Raw genomic sequence first — 23,261 nt, 5'->3', positions numbered from 1 at the left:
ATGACAAGAGGCTGAGTAAATGATAAAATATTTTTCATTTTTAGGTGAACTATCCCTTTAAGAAAGAATCCCATAATACACATTGAATACCTACTATTTAAAACCGGCACGAGAAATAGTATGCAATTGTAACCGTACTAGTATAGTAGTATCCTGCTCAAAACATGCCCTCCTTTTTTTGCATTACAGGAACACAATGCATAGTCTGCTTCACCGGCAGTCACAGGAAATACGACAAAGTGTTTTCCATATCGATGCCCAATGTGACCCAAATGTCTCCCAAAAATCACAGTCTTCTAACATGCCTTGTAAGCACAAGAATTCTCCCCTTTAAATGACTGGAACACTAGAACGTATTGACTATAATACATTGTCTTCATCTCCTTCTGTTTAGCTTCTGTAGGACCTACACACGGTTCCTCTCAAGCCCCAGAATCCACCGATATCCCCAAGTTTGAAAAACTGCAGGAAAACGGCCTCATTCACCGTTTATCCGCCATGTCGCAAAACCGAAAGAGCAACAAAGACAAATCCAAACCTCTAGACCATAAAGATCCACATGCTCCTGACAACACATATCACCTTCAACAGGAAAAATTCTCACTCAACGAGGAGGTCAAATCACAGAAGGTTCTAAAGTCAAACATCACTATTGTACCTGAGGTTACTGCTTTGAATAAACCCTTTAATAATACAGTATTGTGTATATGTTGTCAGGAGTTGGTGTCGCTCTTACATAAAGTTCTGGAAGCTGCTCGGCTAGAGAAACACACTTGCGTTCAGTTTCTAGCAGCCAAGGGGGAGCAGGAACGCCTGGAGCTTCTGAAACATTGCGAGCAGCGTGCTGCGGAACTGCGAGAAAGTCTGGAGTCGCAACAGGCGGAGAACGAGACTCTCCACAGGGATCTGAGCGAGAGGGACGCCCACGTCGCCGAGCTCCAGGAGAGCATCCAGCTCCTCATGCAGAAGAATCAGGCCAAACAGGAAGTGATATTAAAGCTTTCTGATAAGCTGACAGCCTGCGGGGCCGACCAGCAATCCACCAGTGGTGTCACATCAGAAACCTTCAGACAATTATCACACGAGAATGAGAATTTGAAAGTGAGAGAAGAGAACTTTTTCTAGTTTTCGTCACAGTTATAATGTTATTATAAGGGATAGTTAACGCAAGAAAAAACGAATTCACCATTTATTCGCCCTCATGTCATTCCAAACCTGTATGACTTTGTTTTGCAGAACAAAAAAGAAGATATTTTGAAACCCACATTGACTTCCATTGTATGGACACAAAACCACTGACACATTTCTCCACATATCTTCTTTTGTGTTTCCCAGAAGAAAAAGCCATATACGGGTTTTAAACAATGTGAGGGTAAATAAATGATGACAGAATTTACATTTTGGGATGAACTATCCCTTTAAATGTTTAAAAAGATTATCTTTTGCAAAAAGAAAATGTGAACATCACTTGAGTAAATGTGCATAAGTAACGCAGGCTCACAGCTGTCTCATTTGAGTTTTTATTTGTATTTATTTTGGTTTTCTTTGTTTCAGGATGATTTGAAAGCATATAAAATTCAAATTAAGTTTTTAAACTCCGAGATCTACCAGCTGACGACGCTCTGGAGAAAAAGTTCAGAGCAGGAAAAAAGTCTGATAGTTAAGGTGAATTGATTCTTTTACTTATTTCCCCAAAATTTGTCTAATAAAACCTTATAAATTGAATTAGAAGTTCAGAAAGTGGTTGAAAATAAGCTTGTAATAATAATAACCGCGTATGTGTCAGTGTGCTTTCCTGGAGGCCAATAACTGTCAGATGGAGAGCAGGTATCTAGGAGTCTTTCAGAAGATCCAGGTGAGCGAGGATCTGAGTCCAGAACAGAGAGAATCCATCAGGACGGTGATTAAGGATCTGGTTCAAGTGGACCTGGACAAAGCCACCAAACTAAACCCCATCAGGTAAATCCAGTCCTATGGGCCAACCAAGGAACAGTTCACCCAAAAATGACAATTCTGTCTACATTTACTCTCCCTCAGGTTGTTCCAAATCTGTATACATTTCTTTGCTGTAATGAACTCGAAGAAATATGTTTAGAAGAATGCTTGTAACCGAACCGTTCTTGGCCAACATTGACTACCATAGTAGGAAAAATGTCTTTGTTGTGTTGAACACAAAAGCAGATATTTTGAAGAACGTAGGACAGCAAACAGTTCTGTTGTACTTTTGACTATCATATTCATTTTTCCTACTATGGTAGTCAGTGGCGGCCAAGAACTGTTTGGTTACAAGCATGTTTCCAAATATCTTTCTCTGTGTTTGTCAGAGCAAAGAAGTGTAAACGGATTTGGAACTCGATGGTTAGAAAATGATGCCAAAAATAAAAATTCTGTCATCATTTATTCATTCTCTTGTCATTGAAAACCTCTATATGACTCATTCTTCTGTGGAACCCCAAAGAGGGAATTTAATCGCAATATGTTTATTTGAGAACGCCTCATGTTTCTAAAAAATACACAGTAACTGTTTTACAATAGGTGACCATGAAAATTTGTCAAACAAACCAGACTTACATTTCACAACCTTCTGCAGCGATTACGATGAGTATGGCTTTAGGACCGCCGTCGACTACAAAGTCGAAGACCTGAAGCTTCTTGCCAAGATCCAGGCTCTGGAAGTCCGATCCCACAACCTGCTGAACAATGATGAACGTGATGGGTCCCTGCTGGCTCGCTGTGCTCAGCTCCTGTCTGGACGGGTTGAACTAGAGCTTATCTCATCACCAGAACTGAAGAATGTCCTGCGGACAGGCCTACCGTGCGAGTACAGAGCAAGAGTGTGGCGTTACCTGATTCACACAAGAACTAAAGTGCTTCGAGAACGCTACCCTAATCGATATCAGGAACTGTGTGAAAAGAGCAGAACTTCACCTCACCTGGTGCCCAGACAGATTCAGCTGGACCTGGATCGAACGCTGACATCCAACCAACACTTTTCAGCCCCTTCAAGCCCTCTGATACCACAGCTGGAGAGGGTTCTGCAGGCGTTCTCATGGCAGAACCCCACCATCGGCTACGTCCAGGGACTCAACAGGTGTTTATAATACCAATTCTAAACACAAACATCTAACAGATTTAACCGTTCATTTTAGTTCTTCAAAATCTTGAGGACACAATCTAAATGTTAAAAGAAATTTTGATTATTGCTCATGGTGAGAACTATCACTAATATATTTAGTACCAAGAATTATGCTGAGCTTATACAGTCATTATATGCAAAATTCATGGGATATATTGACATCTAGTGGTTATTTATGGCTCTTTGAAGCTCTTTGAAGCTTAATTCGCGTTTTTTATGTTTATATATTTTTTGCAATTTCGTTGTGTGCTCTTTGCATTTTTGTATTAATATTTTTATTACCGTTTAGGTTGAATATATAAATTTTATATTTCAACTTTACTCTTAATTTGTATTTATCTATTTGAGGGTTTATTGTCATTGTTGAATTATATTTAATTTGCTTTTTAAATTTTATTTTGTTATACTATATAGGTTGAATTTTTTATTATTTCCGCCTTAGCTTTTATTCATACTATTTATTTATTTATTAATTTTAGGTTGATTAAAATTTGAATTTGATTTGTATTCGATATAGATTATCAGAAATGTTTCAATTGTTTTAGTTAATGTTTAAAGTTTCAGCTCATTGTAAGCTTACTGATCCTGTGACTTGGCAGTTAAGTATCCAAAGTGAAAAATAAATCCCAATCTGTGTTATCTACAGACTAGCGGCCATTGCTCTGCTAGTACTGCAGAATGAGGAAGATGCCTTCTGGTGTCTGGTTATGATTGTGGAGTGCATCATGCCACAAGATTACTACACCAAAGACCTTGTGGGCTGTCAGGTACTGTTTCATAAAATCTTTGAAGGGTTATAAACACGCATGTCACCTATAGTATAATCGTCTGTGTCTTTAACTTCTTTCGTACACACTTTTTCTCTCTTTCCTAATTCTCCAGGCGGACCAGCGTGTATTGAAGGACCTCATGTTGGAGAAACTGCCTCGACTCACGGCCCATCTTGAAGCACAGAAAGTTGATGTGACGCTCATCACAGTCGAATGGTTCCTTGTGCTCTTTGTTGACAGTCTGCCCAGCAGAATACTCTTTAAAGTGTGGGACACCTTCCTGTATGAGGGCATCAAGGTACCCTGCATTTCACAAAGCATTAGGAGAACTGTTATATAGATAATGACCGATGGAACATGTGTACATGGTGACATTTCCATCATTCCAACCAACAATACAAAAGTCTAAAAGACAAATATAATGTAGAAAAAGACTAACCCCGTTCTTTCTCTTTATCTCATAGGTGATATTCCGCTATGCACTGGCTCTTTTCAAATACAGAGAAGAGAGCATCTTGAAGATTCATGACAGTGCTGAGTTGTACCAGTATCTCCGCCTCTTTCCCAACACCATTGCAGATGGAAGGTGAGATAAAGGTTTATTCTAATTCAGTTTATTCTAAAACCATTCATCCTTTTTTTGTTTAAGAGTCTGTCCATTAAAAGATGAGAGCTGTTTTCTGCTCCGATATATCTCACTTACTGTACCTCACATCTTTTGTTCACAGGAAGCTCACATCCATCGGCTTCAACGACATGAACCCGCTTCCCATGAGGCTGCTGCACAACCGGCGCTCTGTTCATTTGGAACGCCTCCACGCTGAGATTAAAGAGCTGGAGAATTTACAGAGAGCTTACAAAGCTGAGCACGTACAGTGTAAAGACACAGAGCTGGACTCTCTTGCCAGTGAAGATGAAGAGTAAAACAGCTTTAACAGCTTTCGCGCAAATGCATAAGCTTTGAATGAAACACTAAAGGTTAGTCCACAAGGAAATGATAACTCTGTTATCCTGTACGACTTACTTTCTTGGAAACTGCTAAAACAAAAGTAAGAATGTTCTTTATTCATCATGCAAGGGATGCAGTAGATCCAGTAATGCTCTAATAGTACGTTTTCAGTTTCATTAAAAAAAATACAAAAGCTTTATGTAAGAAAATGACAAAAAAATCTAGTCTTGCACTTCGCTCAAGCTCAGCACATTTGAATATGCAGACCAAAATCATTTTGTATAGGAGTTATACTCAAAGCGCATGGCATTAGATAACTTATAGATTTTAATTTTAATGCAACAATATGCGGCTGAGTAAATGATGACAGAATGTTGATTTCTCAGGGTAAACAAACTTGAGTCACAAAGACATTTGTGCATTACCAGTAGGGGGCAGCAGAAAGCTGAATTGTTCTCAGTTTTGGGCAAAGTATTGAGTCTGTAAATATTTACATCCTTCAGCATGTAATTGTATATAACTTTATTCAGATTTCAAGCCTTGATGTCTTTTCTAAGATTTAAAAATGTTATTCTTCATTGCTGTTGTCAAAAAACATGCACGTAAGCCCAAAGTTGTTGGACTGTATGTGTGTAATAAACATAAAACGAAATATTTCAATCCGAAGAAACATCATCCTTTCCCCCCCATTTTATTACTTCAAAAAACAGGATACATATGAAATCATAGATATAAAAATCAATCAAACCAACAAAAACTTAGTTCAATGTTACAAACCACTTTACTGCAGGTAAGAGCTAAGAGCTAATATCACACCAGAGTGAACTGATATATTGCCTATCCATGACTGTATCCCATAATAGAAACGCTCCCGTTCCCTCGTGTGACAGAACAGAAGTTTCTCAAATTGAAGGAGACTCTCAATCTCATCTTGAAGAAATAAAAAACAGTGGCTTGTCGCATAATAAAGCTATTCCTCTATTAGTGTTAAATCACATGTATTCTAATGCCAAACAGTTCACGTTCCTACAAAAATGGCTCATTGTTTTAAAGAGTTAGAAAGGTCCCAGGTCAGGAGCATGCAAGTCATTGTGTGTGTGTTTGTGTGTAGTTGTTATGAGTCTTTCTAGCTTGATTCTGTCGCTAAACACAGTTTCTGTTTCTTTCTAATACACGCAGACAACATCTCGGCTCTTACTTAAGCCGGTTCAGTGATTTTGAGAAAGGAAAGAAAAATGGTAACAATAAAGAGTTTGTGCAAAGTCAAGACTCCGTTCTTGTGCACATTTGGCAATAAAATGTGGTGTTTTGAGCCAAAGCCGATGTCCGAGGCAAACAAGATCCGGTTCTGATGTTTACTTGACACTGGTATTCAAAGTTTCACAAATAACAGTTAGCCGTTTGTACTGATCTAAGGTCAATTTTCTTGACCACTGCTTTACAAATTTAGAATAAAAACTGAGCATAGTTCAGCATTACAGGATGCATCTAACAAAACGTGTCAGGAACACGTTCAGGTCATATAAAAAATGCAAAATTTAACCTGTAAAGTATTCTTCTCTGGTGTGAAAAGAAAATATTTCTAAACATTTTAGTATTAGTAAAGCAAACATGAGGAATGTGCTTTTTAAAATAACAACAAATCTCTTAATAGAATCTTAATGGTCCTAAAATAGGGTTATAATGTATTTATAGCGAACAAAACTTTTCTTGTTAATTTTCTGGTCAAATATGACCTGGACCAATGTTCTGTCACAGTTTTGCTGAGCATCTTACACAAAACCAGTTCAGTCATCATCAGTTTGTTAACGGATAAAACTACTGGTTGTGTATCTACAAACTGTAGTCATAAGCATTTAAAAGACACATTTTTTCTTCAACAGAGAAGATTTCTTTCAACATTTATGAAACATCTCTATATTGAATGCGCTATGAGACAATCTTAACTACAAATGTTTTTACAGATATTTTTAATTCACCTCTGTGTTTAAATGTATGCCATCTTAGTGCAATATTTAACATGCTTTGAGCATAAGTTTTGTGTGGCAAATGTTAAATCTCTTTTCTCGATTCATGCTCTTAATATCTCTTGGATACTGTGTTCTAATCCCTCCCAAAAAAAGCAAGGTCTTCGTGATCTCTTTTTAACACAATTCATTACATTTCCCTCCAATGTAAGACACTACAACATGGAATAATATATATGTAGGCAAAACAGCCCATATTAAGATGTTCAAAACATCGATACAAAAACATACATTACATTAATTCACAACATTTTTGCTAAGTCTAAATTTGTTAGCAAAAGAATAGAAATAAATGAACGATTCCCCTGTGCGTAAATAATAAAGTCTTCATGTTCTGGCGTTCGATTGGTTTGTTATTTTAGTGTGAAGGAATCGATCCGTTTAAGGCTCGTAAAATGCATTAGAATAGTGTCCGTAATCCAGCAGAGGCGACATTCACTCGATTGGTTAAGGCAAAATGCAAGTTTTGTGTGACGGTCCTCTTCCAAAAACGTCAATAACACATCACCGTCTCGCAGAAAACAATACAAGTTTCTTTCGAAATGTGTTGCACAAGTAGGAAGACTTCAGTTAGATGCAGAAATGAAAGTCAGTGCTTCCTGAAATTTCTTTATCGTAATGCAACTGAACTCTCCATGGGTAACAGAGGGAGAAATAATTCCGCTTTAACATTACCGCACATTTCGCAAAAAAGCAAAGACAGTATTTTGCCGTGATAAAATGTAGCTATAACCCCTACAGGTGGGATAGAGAACTGCACCCAAGGAGAGATCATGGCTTTACGCTATGGAACATCAAATAAAGTTCAGTCAATTCACAAAAGGTCAGAGAGCCACGTCGCAGCACCACGACTGTCCCACTGTGGATTTACAAACAGCCTTACGTTTCTTTAAAGGAAGAATATGTTCTGAAGCCAAAAAACAAGTCAGTGACTGTCAATGTCGGATTGTAGTGTGAGACCATTTACGTCTTCCTCCAGGTATAAGATAACCTGACCAGTTTCGTGCAGAACTAACAGTTAGGAAAAAGTAGCAGTCGGAAACAAACAAAACACATCACTATAGGAGGGAAACCAGCGAACCCTTTCGCACAGAAGTAAAACAAGGATGAGGCCTGTTGACTTGGAATTGAGAATTTGGAAAAAACAACACGACTCTGTATTTCAGTGAAAAAGAAAGAAATACAAAGTGTGGATGCTTCAGTATGAAGACAAAGAAAACAAATGCGACGCGTTTCTCATACACGCGAAGAAAACCATTCAAAAAAAGGGCTGTTATGAAAATGTACATAATAAAAATGTTGACTCTACACAAGTGTTTCACTAGATGGCAACTGGTTTGTTTAGTCTTATAAAAAGGACATCATTACGAAAAATGCATCAGGCTTTTAAAATACGCAGCGCTCCAATATAAAGTGCTTCATTACATTGTTATTTCATTTTTTTTTTACAGTTTCTTATTAAAATACTGTATTCCCTGGAGTGAAACCATAGTAAACATGTTACACATTGGTAAAAATAAACATTTTGGAATGTCTTTAAAAAGTCCCATGGGCTGATTTTGGTCAAGCAGAGCTTGTCCCGGGAGCCTGCGGGAAAGAAACGCGTTATTAAACGTCATGTAACTACAAGACGGACAAACCAAAAATCATTTACAGCACATCTGGAGGAATTCGTCCATTAGTCTTCTTCAAGGGTTAGTATGACATGCCAAAAAAAGCATCGCATTGCAAAAACTGAAGCAGGTGCGAGACGCCATGCGTGTCGAGAGAAGAATGACTGTATCTAGAATAGAAAAGACCGTCTTGAATAATCACAATTTTATAAGGTTTGTATCTGTGTGTCCCGTACATATATTATATTATGTGTCACTTCACGTCAGGCACAACATGCAAAGAAACAGCAACGTGGTGATTTTAAGGCCCCAGATATAAAAATACATTGTATAGCCGCCATATGAGTTCAAGACAGTCAAAAACGCAACGAAAAAGTAAATCCACAGATAGAAAAATAGATGCTCATGCTTTGTTAGTGCAATAAATATAAGGACGGATGAGACACAGATGATGGAAAGAGAATGTGAGAAAGCATTAGTCAGCATGCAGCAGCCGAGATGGCCGTGTTCTGAAGCATTGTGACCAGGAAACAGAGGGTGGAGGTGGGCAGGCACACAGACAGGAAGATGATCATGTCTTGAGTGAGGCAGACCACCAGCATGTGCTCTGATAGGATCCAGTCCACCAGCACGCAGAGGAGCAGGTAGTACAGGTGAAACTCCTGTAAGGCCTGCCAGTCTGACTCTGCCACACCCACGTCACCACTCACCATGGTCGTAACCTCCTCCGTCAACTCTACCTCTTCCTTGGGACGGGTGCGCTTGCTGCGGGCCTTCTCCTCCGTGGCCATCGACCTCCTGCTGTTCTCCACAAACTCCTGCAGGAAAGATGTTCAGATTTTCACAATTGTGAGCTCGTGCTAGATTTAATTGTTAAAGGGATAGTTCATCCAAAAACAAAAGTCATTCATTCACCCTTATGCCGTTTAAAAATCGCATGCTTTCTGTTTGTTTGACTGAACACAAAGTCATTCAACACCGAATTTAAAACCCTGACAGCATGACAAGACACATGAAAGAGGAGGTTATCCTAACATTTTTTTTGTACTTTTTCTAAATACAGAAATATTACTGTTGTGTTGCTTAAGTGAATATGAACTTTTTTTAGTATTTGAGGTCTGATAAATAAAAAGCATCTTCGTTATTTTGACCCATTTCTCCGGCTTTCATTTTCTACAAATAAATGCAAATAGAAACAATATTTAGATTTGACATTTGATGGAAATATTGTTAGTTGATATAAAAAGATCATTTCACTTAAAGCATACCTAGAAATAGTAAATCTTAACATTATAAATTATAAGTTTTGATGTAGAAGTTAGAAATGTGATTTTAAAATGGTTGTTTTCCCACATCTGAAGATTTGAAATGACATGAGGATGAGTCAACGATGAAGGAACTGTCCCTTTCAGATATTAAATCATATCTTATCCTTATATTACGCGATTTTTTGACACCTATAACATTTTGCAAACCTCTTATCCAAAGAAATATCCTATTTTGAACCTATTTCTACTGATTAATCCCTCATTGGAAAACCTTTTTTCTATATTTCAAAAACTGGCTGTACTAAAGCGCTTCTCTGTTTCTCTGCAGCGCCGCAGGCCTCTAGTCCTCCTCTCAATTTCAAAGCTTTTCCACGCTTTGGGTGACTATCGTGAAAAAAACCAAACCGGCTTTGTACGTGATTGAAGTTTTTTTTGTCTTGGCTGAACAGCTAAGTTTAACAGCTTTTTCAAAACATGTTGGACATCATCCACAGAGAATATCCAGTGCACCATGTGAATTTTTAAATATGAACACATATAATACAGCAGATGCTGCATTTTGAAACCAACAAAATGAATCTACACCAATCCGGTACCGTAACCCAGATAGTTTGTTCTCAACAATGCGACTATTTTTGGTCCTCTCATCCAACACCAATGACAGCAGGAGAGATCATTGCACAGACAGCGCCTTGTTCTCTCCGGTGTGGTGACTCACCATCAGTGTCTTATCCATGTAGAACTCTCTGCCGGGTGTGCCGTTGTTGTATTTGGTGTCAATGGCGAAACAGAGAAAGAGCACGTCCACCACGATCTCGAAGATGGACAGGAAGCAGTGTGCCACCAGGAACGCGAACAGACACACGATGATGAGGGGCAGGACCCACTCTGTGTAATCTCTCTGATAGTTCAGCGCTAACACGCCAGTGAACGCCGTGCACGTCACAATTAGGAGCTGGGTGGGTATAAATACATTCACGTGTGTTGTCGAGTGTTTGGAAATGTTAACAAAGATCTTTACCGTCGTCTCTTCTTTACCTTGCCTAGGAAGAGCACAAAATCTCCCATGGTGTTGATGGTCGCCACCCTAAGAGCGTTCTCCACCAGGATCATGAAGGCATCACGGGCCGAGGTGCAAAAACTGGTGCTGTTAATGGCCGTTGCCGCATATGCATTCTTGAAACAGAGAGAACAAAGAGAGATTCAGATGCCATCGAAAACGCAGAGGTTGCTTATATCGCAGGAGTTATGAATAGATGACATTTAGTTTATCTGCTCTCTTTACTTGCATATATTTGGTCTGTATGTGTGTTCGCTGAAAAAGAACTTTCCAGCGCTTCATCAAAGCTAAACAACTATTATCAGTCAACTGAGTGAGTTTTTTGTTGCCTAAGCCATTGAAATTTCTCATACTGATGTGATAGCACAAATATGCATTAACTGACCCACCTGATTCAAATAATTGAGGCACTTCTCCAAACACCACAGACAGCAGATACAAGCCTTCAGCATGCAGCGTGCACAAGCGTTTTCCTGTCCGCAGAGTACATGGAACGCAAGGAAACGTTACCCACAAAGCATTGCAGTTCAAGATCTTTTTAAATCAGTGAGCATTTCTTCGTTTTTAAGGTCCAGTGTATTAAATTCAGCGACATCTAGTGGTGAGGTTGCAAATTGCTCACTCCATCCCTCCCTTCCGAAGCACTACAGCAGCTGACACAGAACTAATACTGTATGTCGGCATGTTTTTGCTTTGTTGAAACAAGAATATAAAAATAACACGACAAATTCCTACAAAGGGACCCGCGGTGTATGTAAATAACAAAAGATCATTCAAAGGTAATAAAACATAACGCTTCATTATGTAAGGTCTTTATACACCTCTAAAGACAGACTTTGTATATTATATAGTATTTTACTCAAAAATATCCTTTAAAAAAATGACATATTGGACCTTTAAGAGGTCATCTGGATGTTTTCATTATGACGAATACTGTAATACTTTTTTAATAAATTAAGGTAGTGCAACAACAAAATAGCATGAAGCAAACATACTACATTTAAATATTCTGTGTTCTTTTTCACTTCACAGTATTTAAAATGGCCGCTGTTTGCATGACTAATACAAAATACTTAAAGAAAATGTACCCCGTGTTTAGAATCATTAAGCCAAAATGTATCTTCTTTTTCTTATAACATTATCAATGCACATGTCATTCACTGAGATTTCTGGATCCAGATCCACAGCATATGGACGAAGTGTTTCTACCTTTCCTTTGAGCTGGTTGTGGATGTACATTAGAATGAGTCGTGGGATCTTGACCAAAGTGATGATGAAAGAGCCCTTGGCCACAGTGCCCAGGTGATAGCGAACCAGCCGCAGCACCGATGACAGGATGGGCGTCACCGGAAGTTTGGTTTTGTCCCTGGAGAGTAATGAGAACATACTTTGAGTAAGGAAGCCACATCGGCACCAACTGAAGAGGCTACAGCATACAGGTTTAATGCAGAATATTTCAAATCAGCCTTTGTTGTCTAAATGTTTACGTGGATCAGTGGCACCTTGTGAAACAATACCGACCTTGTGAAATAGTAGGTCACCACAGCGCCGGCTACGGTCATCTGTTGACAAGCCAGAATAAATTCACTGATCCATATCAGACCCACAGCATGGTACCAGGTCATGTACTGCAGTCCGCCCGTGAGCCTAAACTCAACCAGGCCTGTGTCCTCATTCTTCTCTGGGTTCCCTGTGTATGAGAGCACTCAAGGTGAAGTGCTTAAAGTAAACGTATTTTAAATAAGCATAATAACTATCCCTGGACAACTTTTGCAGAGGTTTACAGAAAGTGTTTTCACATTATCTGTGAAAACGACTTGAGCAGAACGCTATTTATGAATCTACTACACATTAGGCCTCCGTTTGAAAATAAGAAGTTAGGCAATTCCTTAAATCTTCTCTACACTTCCTATTTAAAGTCTGCATTTTGCATTTAACCTCAAATATACAGAAGTGTGAATGAGATTTGAGTACTTTGGAAAAGGGAATGAAACAACCAAAATGTCATTGTGTCTGCTAGTCACACATATGCTTTTTGAAGATTTGGAATATAGCGTAGAAGTTGTAAGGATGACTTTGACGTTGCATAGTTGTGGTCCTTTGTGACAGTCTGAATAATTGTAAAAAAACGTATACGAAAAGGAAGTGCTAAAAAATGTCTCTAAAGAACTAGTAAACGATGACGGAAGAGCTATAGCTTTAAATCCGACTGGGGTCTTCATCTTACCAGTGGTGCCGAGGAAGAGGAGGACCATGATCCAGTAGACCCAGAAGAGAGAGAGAGCGAGAAAGGTACAGAATGGCTGCAGTGCCAACAGCGGAAGGTGGATAAAAACTTTCCCCGCAACATGAAACAGGGCGATGGTCAGAGCCACCCTCTTCCTCATGAACAACATCAGAAGCAACAAAATCCCCTGCGGTAGCAGAAAGCACAGAGATCAGAAGCCTAACAAACAAGTGTCCATTATAGTTCCTGCTTTCACTGAGGGCTTACGGTAAACACTGTGGCTGAAACGGCATAGATGAGCAGGCCTTGAGCGTGGTGTTTAGGGGTCTTCATGCCACCATTAGTATCTTCTGTTTCCTTTAAATCCTTAGACATGGTCTCATTCATCGTCATTCTATAGTCTATATATAACCACCAGAGAACGCTGGTTCCTCCTGAGAAACAACGTTTACATTAAAACAATGCAGACACAAGTGTGCAAGACTAGTCCTGGACATACTGTTTATGATAATACAGACGGGTAGTTTAACAAGAACCATCGTAGACAAAAGTAGACATTACAAAACCACCTGCTCATTGCCGTAGAATATCATATGCATACCACATCAAAATGTTAAATGCCTTGTAGAGTAATTATTTGCTGTTATTGTTCTATTTTTATTACTGATGTCGAGTTTTGATAAGATAAGGGTGGATTCTGCGGTTTCTTATGCTACGCATGAGTTACGACTGTCCATTGATAAATTTACATTTAGTCATTTAGGAGACGCGACCTACAAATGAGGTTAACAATAGGAGCAAACAGCATGAGGACAACAAGGTGCAGTAAAAACTGGTCTCATATAGTCCAGCACAGTAAACTAAAGTCTTTCTTTTTGATTGAAAGAGTAGTAAAGAAATAGAAGTCCGTACTAATCGGTCAGGTTTGGATGGGAGAGATGTGTTTTCAGCCGATTCTGCTCATCTTGTAAATAAATGAACAAGCGTGTATGAAACTATACTAAAACTGTACATATCAGAAATTCTCTACTTATTAAACATTTAAACTATAATAAAAAACAGAGTGTATTGTACTAAATGCTGAATATTTCTGTTTTCAAGTTTTCTGTAACATACCAACAGGGGGCGCTTTGCACACGGGTTTGAGAACCAATGGTTTATTGTATTGTATTGTAAAAATGATCGGCCTGACCGGTGACCGGTCGGTCAGTCTCGCGTCTTTTTATTCCGATTAGGGGCCGATACTTTTTTTGCCGGCGCCGTAGACCGTTACTTGAAAACATGTCGCTGGTCTGGAAGTTCTTCGCTGCGAGAGTAGACGACACAAAGCTCGCAATTTGTAATATCCGTATGTCCAAAATACCCCGTGGTGGAACCACCACAAAAACGTTCGGCACAACAAACCTAATAGGACACGTAAATCGCATCACACAGCTGAATAAATGATGTATAAATATTACATTTTGATTATATTTCATATTTTCAAAACTTGGATAAAGGGACATAGGCTGCTTTATCTAAAAAATGTGAATACGATATTTTGTAAATATCAGCCAAATATGATAATACACATTCTGACCATTTTCAACCACAGCGTGATATTGTGCTGTTTGTAGTCAAGCCCAGATCTTACTTCAGGTGTGTCGATTCTACAGGCTCTGACAAAAATGTGCTCGTCTTTAAAAGAGACACCCAAAAAAAACGAAAATTCTGTCATGAATAACATTTAGAAAACGTATACATATTCACAATCCGACTACATATTCACAATTTTGACAAAATGTATCAGATTCAGCCATCAACTCTTATCCGTATATAAAGTATGTGCAGCAGAAGGAAAGAATGCCGTTCACAACTTAAGAGAAGATAAACAATTGCAGAAGAAAGCAGACTTGCCCAGAGAACCCAGAATCACCAGACCGGTCAGAATCCAAACCAGGACAGCGGAGATGTAACGGATTATCACCATGAGGATCATGGACAGAACTGTGACATGCACACAAAACAGGACCAGGAGTTAAAGCAACACACAAACATGTCAATGCATGTGTCCGCAGACTTAAAGACAACATAAAAACAAACTAATCTAAAGTTTCAGAATGCCATCGTGAATGCAGTTTCATGTTGTCTTTAAGAGTTGACAGGACACTAACCCTCACAGCGCAATAAATAAATATAATACAGAGATATAATACATATGGATATCAAGGCAATGCAATTATCCACATTAATAGAAGAATCATTTTAGAAAAAAGGTTATTTACATTGCATTTTTATTATCAGAAAATGCACACACTCGTGCAACAGCCAGAGAGGAGACGGTTACCTAGCGCCAGCAGACAGAGCCCAACAATAATCTCTTTGCTGGCCGTCACCCCGGCGATCAGCCTGTTTAACATGCTGTTATCACTAACAAACGTGACCACCGCTTCAGCAAACTTAGCATAGCAGGAGATGTCCACCGGCGTGCAGCGGTTAAACACCGGAAGAGCTTTGCTGCAGAGATAGAAAAGGCCAGGGGACAGAGGAGAGATGAAGGAGGAAAAGGAAATTTGATTGACAGGACAGTTTGTTTGCTAAGGGTTTTGAAATACCTCTCTGGCACTGGAAGCTTGGGACACTTTTCGAAGCGCTCGGGAAGTTGCGGGTACTTGTGACCAGGTAACTCATAGGAACAAAGCTCAGACCCTGATAAAAAGAAAAGATTATGAAACCGATGCATTTTACATATGACATAATATATCCCTGCCAAAACAAACCGCTCATGCTTGTATAAAGGGATAGTTCAAACAATAATACAAATAAATCATTTGTTTGCTCTCATTCAGCACTTTCAATACACCCTTAACTACTGTACATTTTTATGAGAATACACTCTAAATTGTAATGCTGTAAATAATATATACATATACACATATACAGTATATATAAATACTGTATATCTTTCCTGTAGCACAGTGGTTACAGCATGGCGATAACAACGACAAGGTCGTGGGATTGAACCCAGGGGATTGCACATACTTAGAAACAAATGTATAGGATAATGCAATGTAAGTCGCTTTGGATAAAAGCGTCTGCCAAATGAATAAATGTAAATGTATATATATTTTTCCCTTGTCTCCTTTCTTTAACTGTGTTCACTTTTTTCCCTATTTATATATATATATATTTTTTACAATTTTTTTACCATACCTTATTGCTGTAGACAGCCAATGCCCTCACTAAAGCATGTCAATGTACATACTGAAACTGACATCTGTACATATGACAAATAAACTTGAAACGACCTTGAAACTTCATTCCAAAACTATGGCTTCTTTCTTCCGTAGACAAAAAGATTGCATTTTGAAGAACGTTGTTAACAAAACAACACTGACCTTCATTGTACGGACACAAAACCACTGTGACATTTCATTTTTGTGTTCCACTGAAGAAAGAGTCATATACAGGTTGAGAGAAATAAGAGTAAATAAACGATCACGTTTATTTATGGATGAACTATCCCTTTATCATCTCTTAACATAGCCAACACACAAAATACAGTATTAATGCTGTTCTACACAAACATGACTAACCATTACACATGAATGAATAATGAACAATTCATATAAACAAATGAAAAAAAACAGTGAACTCAAGAGAAACAAAGACGTTGTTTGTACAGTCCATTAGTGTCAGATGGAATGTGTCAAACCCTACAGACTGTAAACAGATCAACCTTTCAATAAAACTTTTGTTCAGTTATCTCAGCACTGAACGCGGCGTCTTTAGCTTCGACACCACCGGACAACAATATAATCTATATGTGCTTTTGGAGAGCCTTTGGATCGAGATGCTGGTGCCATGATGTCACGGGAAGTCTTTGTCCAGTAAAGATTATTATTTTTCACAAAACTAAGTGACGGACTCACCATTCATCATAGCAAACCTCTTGAGGTCGTTGTAATTTGCCAGTTCTTCTGTGGGACATTGTGACACGCACAGCGCCATGGACTTGATCTTCCTCTGGATGATGTCTATATTGCACGGATCCAGGAAAAAGACGTATCTGCGGACAACACAACAACAAATTGAACCCCATTTGACAGCAACGGCATTTAACATCAGATCTGATGACGACCAGAGTAGCGGTTATCTGTTTTATCGAATGCCGTGGGATTGTGTGATAAAAATCTGCAGATATTTTTTGTCACAGGACCGATCAGCCCAGTCTTTTGGCAGGGAGGAACTGCGAGCTTGCGTACGAGCCGAGCCTCCTCTGTGGCTTTATTTCAGCTTTCATGCGGTGTGAATCGGGCACCGCGCCCACGCCGGGAAGAGGGGCCTATTGTCTTGTGTGTTCAGCACAAAAACAGACTGTCAAGAGCAGGTGACGTAAACGTTCGAGGAAAAAACCCTTAAGCATCAGCAAAGAGCCTCACAAAACAGCCTGGTTTAAGACAAGGCTGTTTGTGGTCAAGCCCAGATCTTTCTGTTAACCGGCATCCAGTTTTTTGCGAATGGAGTCCAGTGCTTACTTTCTTCCAAATAGCTCCATGTGTGTTTTGCAGAAGACAGAAAGTCATAAAGGTTTGAAATTACAAGAGGTGAATTATCTCTTTAAGAGCCACAATGTTGGCCTTATTTCCATGCTGCCCACAAGGGCAATAAAAAAGCCAAGCTTTACAGTATGTTATAAATACAATGAATGCAAATGAAAGGTAAAGATAGCATATAACCCCATTAAACAGAGATGGATACAAATGAGGGATTATGCGGAGTGGGTGCTGAGAAAGTAAAACTCAACTAATTGCATTAGCTTGATGAACTTTGCTTGGCTAACAACATTAGCTGGCTAACCCTGTCTATCTTTTGACACCCCAGCATGCACTCTTCTACCAATACAACATCACGCTGAACGTGAGATCTCGGATCTTTAAATCAGGTGTTTGATATGGGGAGCTGTCAAAGCCAGACCTCTCTATTCAACACCGTGGTGCTTTAAAGCCAACTCGCACTCTCTGAAAACCTGCATCGCCTCTCCTTCAAAAGAAAAGCAGCTAACACAGAAAATCAACCTTAACAAAAAATGTGGAAATGACTTTGGGAAAATAAAGCTCTGTTCAAGCAAAAGACGATAACTATAAAGTTTTAATATGAAAATGTATTACATATTTATCAGAATAGCAGGAAAACACCAAAATGATACAATGTAAAGATGTTTCAGCTAATAAACAATAAAACATTTACAGCCAATCAAAATCCATTCAAATTGAAATATCTCATTTTAAATGTGTAACTTTAGCACACATGCTTTGAATAAACGTAACGCTTTCTGTTGGTGTGGGTGCTAATATGGTCATCATGAATGAGTCTCAGCCCCAGACAGCTAGTCTAACCCATCCCTGATTTAACTACACAAGACATTTTTGATATGAACAAAACGTACAGTTGGAAAATTGCTTACCACTAAAATATACTAGATAAAATATATACATAAATACTGGATTATATGTGTTATAATTCAAGACTAAACAGTGCTAATTTAGTCAATAAAAGCTTCATCAATATAGCAGGCAAACGTCAGATGTCAAATCTTCTTAATGAACCTCATAATTGCTATTTAACATTGTAAATCTGTCCACAGCCAAATCGTAACGTTCTTCACACACGCTCATTTTAAAAGCAGGCAATGGGCCCACCAGCAGTGTGTGCGTGTTTGTGTGTGTGTGTGTGTGTGTGTGTGTGTGTGTGAGAGAGAGAGTTTGTGTAGAGCTCATCATTGCAAATCTCCAGCTTCTTTGTGTTAAACTAAAATGACAAATGATGTCATTCACTCCTGTAGGAAATCCTCACTTGAGGTGATTTTGATCACATCCGCCTCTTAAGCTTTTATGACATGAGTATATGAAGCAATCATTCACAGCTGTATGGCTATAACAGAGGAAAAAAACTGAAAACAAACACCTCGATTTGACACCACCCACATGCTAACACAACCCCTGATTACAAATACGATGGGATTGTAGCACCTTAAAGACAAAAGTGTTTTTATTTTATTTTTAAACCAATTTTATCATTGTATTTGTTCGATAAACCTTGAATTCGGTGAGTCCTAATCAGACATTAAAATACAGAAATATGTGTAAAGATTCCATGTTGCATCTTAAAATGTGATAATGGTGGGATGATTCTAAAAATGGTCACGTGAATTGTTCGGGGGGGTCATATAAAAATGTTGACCCCCCATAAGTCCCCATTGAGTCAAGACATTTTTTAAATAACTATTACTAATATTAAAATGTCTAGTATGTATGTGGAACAACATCAAATTATTAACTCTGTGCCATATTTACATTAATACTACCATTTACTTACAAAACAAAGCTTTACTTATTTTAATACATGCAACAAATAGTAATATGGAAAAAGAGAAATTTTACTTGTGGATCTAAACGTCATATCAAACGAGACAGACAGGTATAAATACAATAAAGTATCAAACTTTATCATGCAGTTATTTCATATTAACAGAGGACAAAATAATAAATAATGATGACCGCTACTCCATCAAACAAACCAACTACACTCAAATCTTCTCCAAATCCTCGAACGTGAAAGTGCTCTCACAGACCCTTTAAACATCATTAATACAGCTGTACATCATAAGCTCTACACCAGCGCTGTCATCCCTCTGACAGCTCAAGCAAGCCATTTTCAAGCCATTATTAAGTTCGCTTGTGCTCTGACAAGCCATTGAATGCTGGACTAAATGAAAAGCTTTGCTTCAGAATGATGAGTCAGATCTCAGGACCAACTCTAAAAAGCCTCGCATAATTCAGCTCGGCCACAACGGAAAGAAGTAATTTGACAGCGACGAAAATGAAATGGCCCAAATACCGTTCGTTCCTGCAAGCTAGCAGCCATTAAGGGCCGCACACTGTGACGGCACTCGTCCTCGGGGCCCGTGCTGAATTATTCAAGGCTCTGCGCATGCAGCTGAAATAGTCCTCTGCCATCTCTGTCTGAAGCGACAGAGGTTTGACATTTGCATTGATGTAATAATCGAAGGGCAACGAGCCAACGTTCTCTGATTCTAACAGCGACCGTTTGAAAAGGAGATGTTGAGGAAATATAAGGGTAGGGGTGCTGGCTAAAAAAATGTGTTCACTTACTTTCTGTCAATGTGGTCCAGGCCGCTCAGGCGGACACCTTCTATTGGCTCGTTGCGTTGGCCGCATGTGTTGCCGTAGCTGTCATATCCAAATACCAGCCGTGATGCGCCGCCCGTCGCGATAGTGAACCCGCAGATGGCACACTGGAATCAGAGTGAATCAGGAGAAGAGTTTGTACAAAACACCACTACAGGTAAAGATATAGAAAAAAAATGTATCTTCAACAAAGGCCTAAATAGGATTCATCAATCTAGACGCTTCTGTCAAACTCTTTATTTACTATTTAACTTCAGTGTCTCTGCATAAAACATGCCTTCACTATTTTACAAAGAAAAGATTTTAAAAAAAAGCATTCGAACCCACAACAATTTCAATTCATTTTGTCCACACAGCGCCGTGACACACCAATTGAGAACAAGAGGGTTGTCATGTGGCGTCGTTGTAGACACGGTGTGAGATGTGTAAAACTAAACTCATGGTTCCCACATTAGTTCTGGTGACTTTTCCAAATGTTTAAAAGGATAGTTCACCCAAAAATCATCAATCATTTCTTGACCCTGATGTCATTCCAACCATGTACAACTTTCTTCTGTAGACAAATGAAATTTTAAAGAACTTTAGTAACCAAACAACATTGACCCCCATGTCATCATAAGGGTGGTGACAGAAGATTTATTTTTGGGAGAACTTGGGGTGATCCTATTAAGGATACATGTTTCTCCCAAATCAGACATAACTATGATTTGTGAAGAAATGGTACACACAGCACACCAAAACAATGTGGTCGAAAACCTTTGACGAATGATTTTCTAGGCTTGAAAAACACAATTTGTGTTTTTAAACCCATGGAAAGCCTGTTACCGTCTTTATGTAAGAAGAGGCAAATAATCGTCCTTTCAGTTTATTACCAATTTCCTCAAGGAATACCAAATTGCCAAAACCTATTAGGTGATTCCTTCAAAATGCTGATGCTTTAGGCATTATCATAAAAACAGTGCTGAATGAATTATAATAGATCAAGACACTGTGTCTGTAATACATTACATAAAGTGACACGTACATTTTACATGTTATGCATTAATCACAGTCGAAATGACAGTAAGCAACTCTAGAATGTAATCACAAATTAAGCATATCACAGTTATTCAGCACAGTAACAAAGACAGCAATCCAGAGAAACACAAATATTCACTTGATATCATTTATGCACCAAGTAAATTGAAGCCCTACCATTCCTCCACAGAACAATGCAAACAGCAGGAACCATGGCAGATCTGTACAGCTTCGGTCCTCTAATGGTTTCCATTCTCTTTTTGCCCTCTGAAATAGAAAAATAAAGCTGAACTACCTGTCACACAAGGCAAATATACAGCAAATAAACAGTAAACTGAAGTTGAGGCCTCTTAAGTGTTTTGTAAACCATGACTGTGTACAAAAAAAGCAACAATCCTAAACAATACATAAATTCCAACAAAAACCCTTATAACAGAATATGTTAGTTGCCCGGGTGTCTGACAACCGCAGTAAAACAGCTCGTGTTGACAGTAACGCTAAGCAGTCCCTGTCTAAACACGCCGAGCTTGTTTACCAACACAGCACATAAGTGTTTCGTGCATCATTGTGCTACAAAAATCAAAGACCTTATTTGTATTTGACGCAAAAACGAAACCCTCGTATGTTTGTTGCGATCACACCCACACACACACACACACACACACAATGCAACGCGCGAGAGACAGAATAATAGGATTACATGTAGAGCGAGAGACAGCCCAGCACTTCACTGGCCCGTCAGCCGTGAAACAATGTATCACATCGCGCGAAATAATGTCACAAACATTCGAAACAATGTATCAACCCCTCCGCGGGAGATTCGATAGATTCGCGCCAACGAAAGATCGCAAGCGTCGTCGCTTACCTCTGCGCTTCCACAGCATCCCATTGCCGGAGGTTAGGATCGCAAACAAACTAAACGCTACACAGGAGGAAAACAATAACCCCAACCTGCAGGGAGTTGACGGTATATTTTTCACCCTGCATTAATTGCGTGTCACGCACTGAAACGATGCATCGATCGCGTTCATCTAAACAAAGGGCTTTCCCCGAAAGAACTGCATAATAATGTTTGTACGGTTCCAGGTAAAAGGGATTATTACTTTGGGATTTATCGCCCTGCACTTCCTGGTGGGCTGAGCAGGTGTAGCCGGAAAAGAACCGCGACCGTCCAATCACAGGGCGAGCTGGAAGGAGGCGGGACAAGCGCTGAATGTTGGGAAAGTGGAGGACCCCGGGAGCTTTAAACTCGAAAGTGTTGTTATTTCGTCAAACTACAAGAATAACTTTAGTACACTATGGTGTATTGAGAAACATCGTTTAGGAATATATAAAAGCCACGTGATTTGTATGATTCCTACAGTTTGATCCCGTTACTTCATTAAGACTTTAATAAATATATTGTTTAAAAAGGAAATAATTCGTATAATTGATATTGACATCGGTCGCCGTTTGTTTTACGATAAGCCAACATTAGTCTGTATGGTCATCGTCACCGCCCTGATTCTGCGTCATTCCGAGGAGCGCAACAGCTGTCAATACACTATTAACAGTGCTATTACTAGACTATTAAAACACATAGCCTGCATATTATTCCTACATAAAACAATTGCTCTATTGAAACGAAAATTGAATTTGATGAGTTTGACAATATTTTGTGTGGGAACACCATTACACAACCCCATAATAATAATACAAGTATGATGTATGAATAACAATAGATACGGGTTTAAAACTTTTGCATTATATTTTAGATCCCGTGTTTAATACAATTATACAAAAGAACAACATTTGCTAAGAAAAAGTAATTAGTTTACTCTATTCACTCAGGTCGTCGCGTTTAAAGTTTCTCACAGGCTATTTTGGATCAAAAACACATAATTCTTTAACAACCCAATAAGATCATTGTCCTACCTTTATCCACCGTGGCCTCGCCCGATAAGAGCTTGCTGTTGACCGTCTCAACTCGCTCATCTTACGCGGTGTGCAGCATTACAGCGCTCT

General features: G+C 38.9%; 2 protein-coding genes across 9 annotated transcripts in view; one reads left to right on the top strand and one right to left on the bottom strand.

Moving 5' to 3' along the window:
• tbc1d2 (TBC1 domain family, member 2) overlaps positions 1 to 5,534 on the top strand; it is an 11,260-nt gene extending 5,726 nt beyond the window's left edge. Inside the window, exons 5-14 of the mRNA XM_079479321.1 lie at positions 190 to 308; positions 395 to 630; positions 718 to 1,101; positions 1,555 to 1,665; positions 1,787 to 1,959; positions 2,591 to 3,091; positions 3,783 to 3,903; positions 4,019 to 4,204; positions 4,371 to 4,492; positions 4,635 to 5,534. Of these exons, the coding sequence (XP_079335447.1) occupies positions 190 to 308; positions 395 to 630; positions 718 to 1,101; positions 1,555 to 1,665; positions 1,787 to 1,959; positions 2,591 to 3,091; positions 3,783 to 3,903; positions 4,019 to 4,204; positions 4,371 to 4,492; positions 4,635 to 4,830 (2,149 nt within the window). The 3' untranslated portion in view covers positions 4,831 to 5,534. The remainder of the gene's footprint in view (positions 1 to 189; positions 309 to 394; positions 631 to 717; positions 1,102 to 1,554; positions 1,666 to 1,786; positions 1,960 to 2,590; positions 3,092 to 3,782; positions 3,904 to 4,018; positions 4,205 to 4,370; positions 4,493 to 4,634) is intronic.
• Positions 5,526 to 23,261, bottom strand: slc44a1b (solute carrier family 44 member 1b). Of its 8 annotated transcripts, none has more exons than XM_079479327.1 (16): positions 22,123 to 22,410; positions 21,435 to 21,524; positions 20,205 to 20,347; positions 16,962 to 17,098; positions 15,645 to 15,738; positions 15,377 to 15,546; positions 14,947 to 15,036; positions 13,318 to 13,484; positions 13,051 to 13,237; positions 12,345 to 12,513; positions 12,033 to 12,189; positions 11,213 to 11,296; positions 10,802 to 10,939; positions 10,482 to 10,718; positions 9,236 to 9,313; positions 5,526 to 8,469 (listed from the first exon to the last, which is right to left on the bottom strand). In XM_079479327.1, the coding sequence occupies exons 1-16, from the start codon at positions 22,144 to 22,146 to the stop codon at positions 8,446 to 8,448; spliced, it is 1,989 nt and encodes a 662-aa protein (XP_079335453.1). In that variant the 5' UTR covers positions 22,147 to 22,410; the 3' UTR covers positions 5,526 to 8,445. The 8 variants fall into 8 exon arrangements, with proteins under 8 accessions (XP_079335453.1, XP_079335451.1, XP_079335450.1 ...); XM_079479325.1 differs by lacking the exon at positions 22,123 to 22,410 and adding an exon at positions 23,172 to 23,260 and having other exon boundaries at positions 5,532 to 8,469; XM_079479324.1 differs by lacking the exon at positions 22,123 to 22,410 and adding an exon at positions 23,172 to 23,261 and having other exon boundaries at positions 5,533 to 8,469; positions 9,206 to 9,313.

The sequence above is a fragment of the Barbatula barbatula genome (genome assembly GCF_947034865.1).
Source record: "Barbatula barbatula genome assembly, chromosome: 18".
NCBI lineage: Eukaryota > Metazoa > Chordata > Actinopteri > Cypriniformes > Nemacheilidae > Barbatula > Barbatula barbatula.
This window is presented reverse-complemented; position numbering and strand designations above follow the sequence as displayed.

Bases quoted from the DNA above. Each gene is read 5' to 3' on its own strand.
- slc44a1b (XM_079479322.1), bottom strand. From the start codon at position 23,231: ATGAGCGAGTTGAGACGGTCAACAGCAAGCTCTTATCGGGCGAGGCCA. The intron at 12,514-13,050 runs GTAAGATGAAGA...TCTCATACACAG, and splicing joins CCTCTTCCTCGGCACCACTG to GGAACCCAGAGAAGAATGAG. The intron at 11,297-12,032 runs GTAGAAACACTT...CTCTGCGGACAG, and splicing joins ACAACCAGCTCAAAGGAAAG to GAAAACGCTTGTGCACGCTG.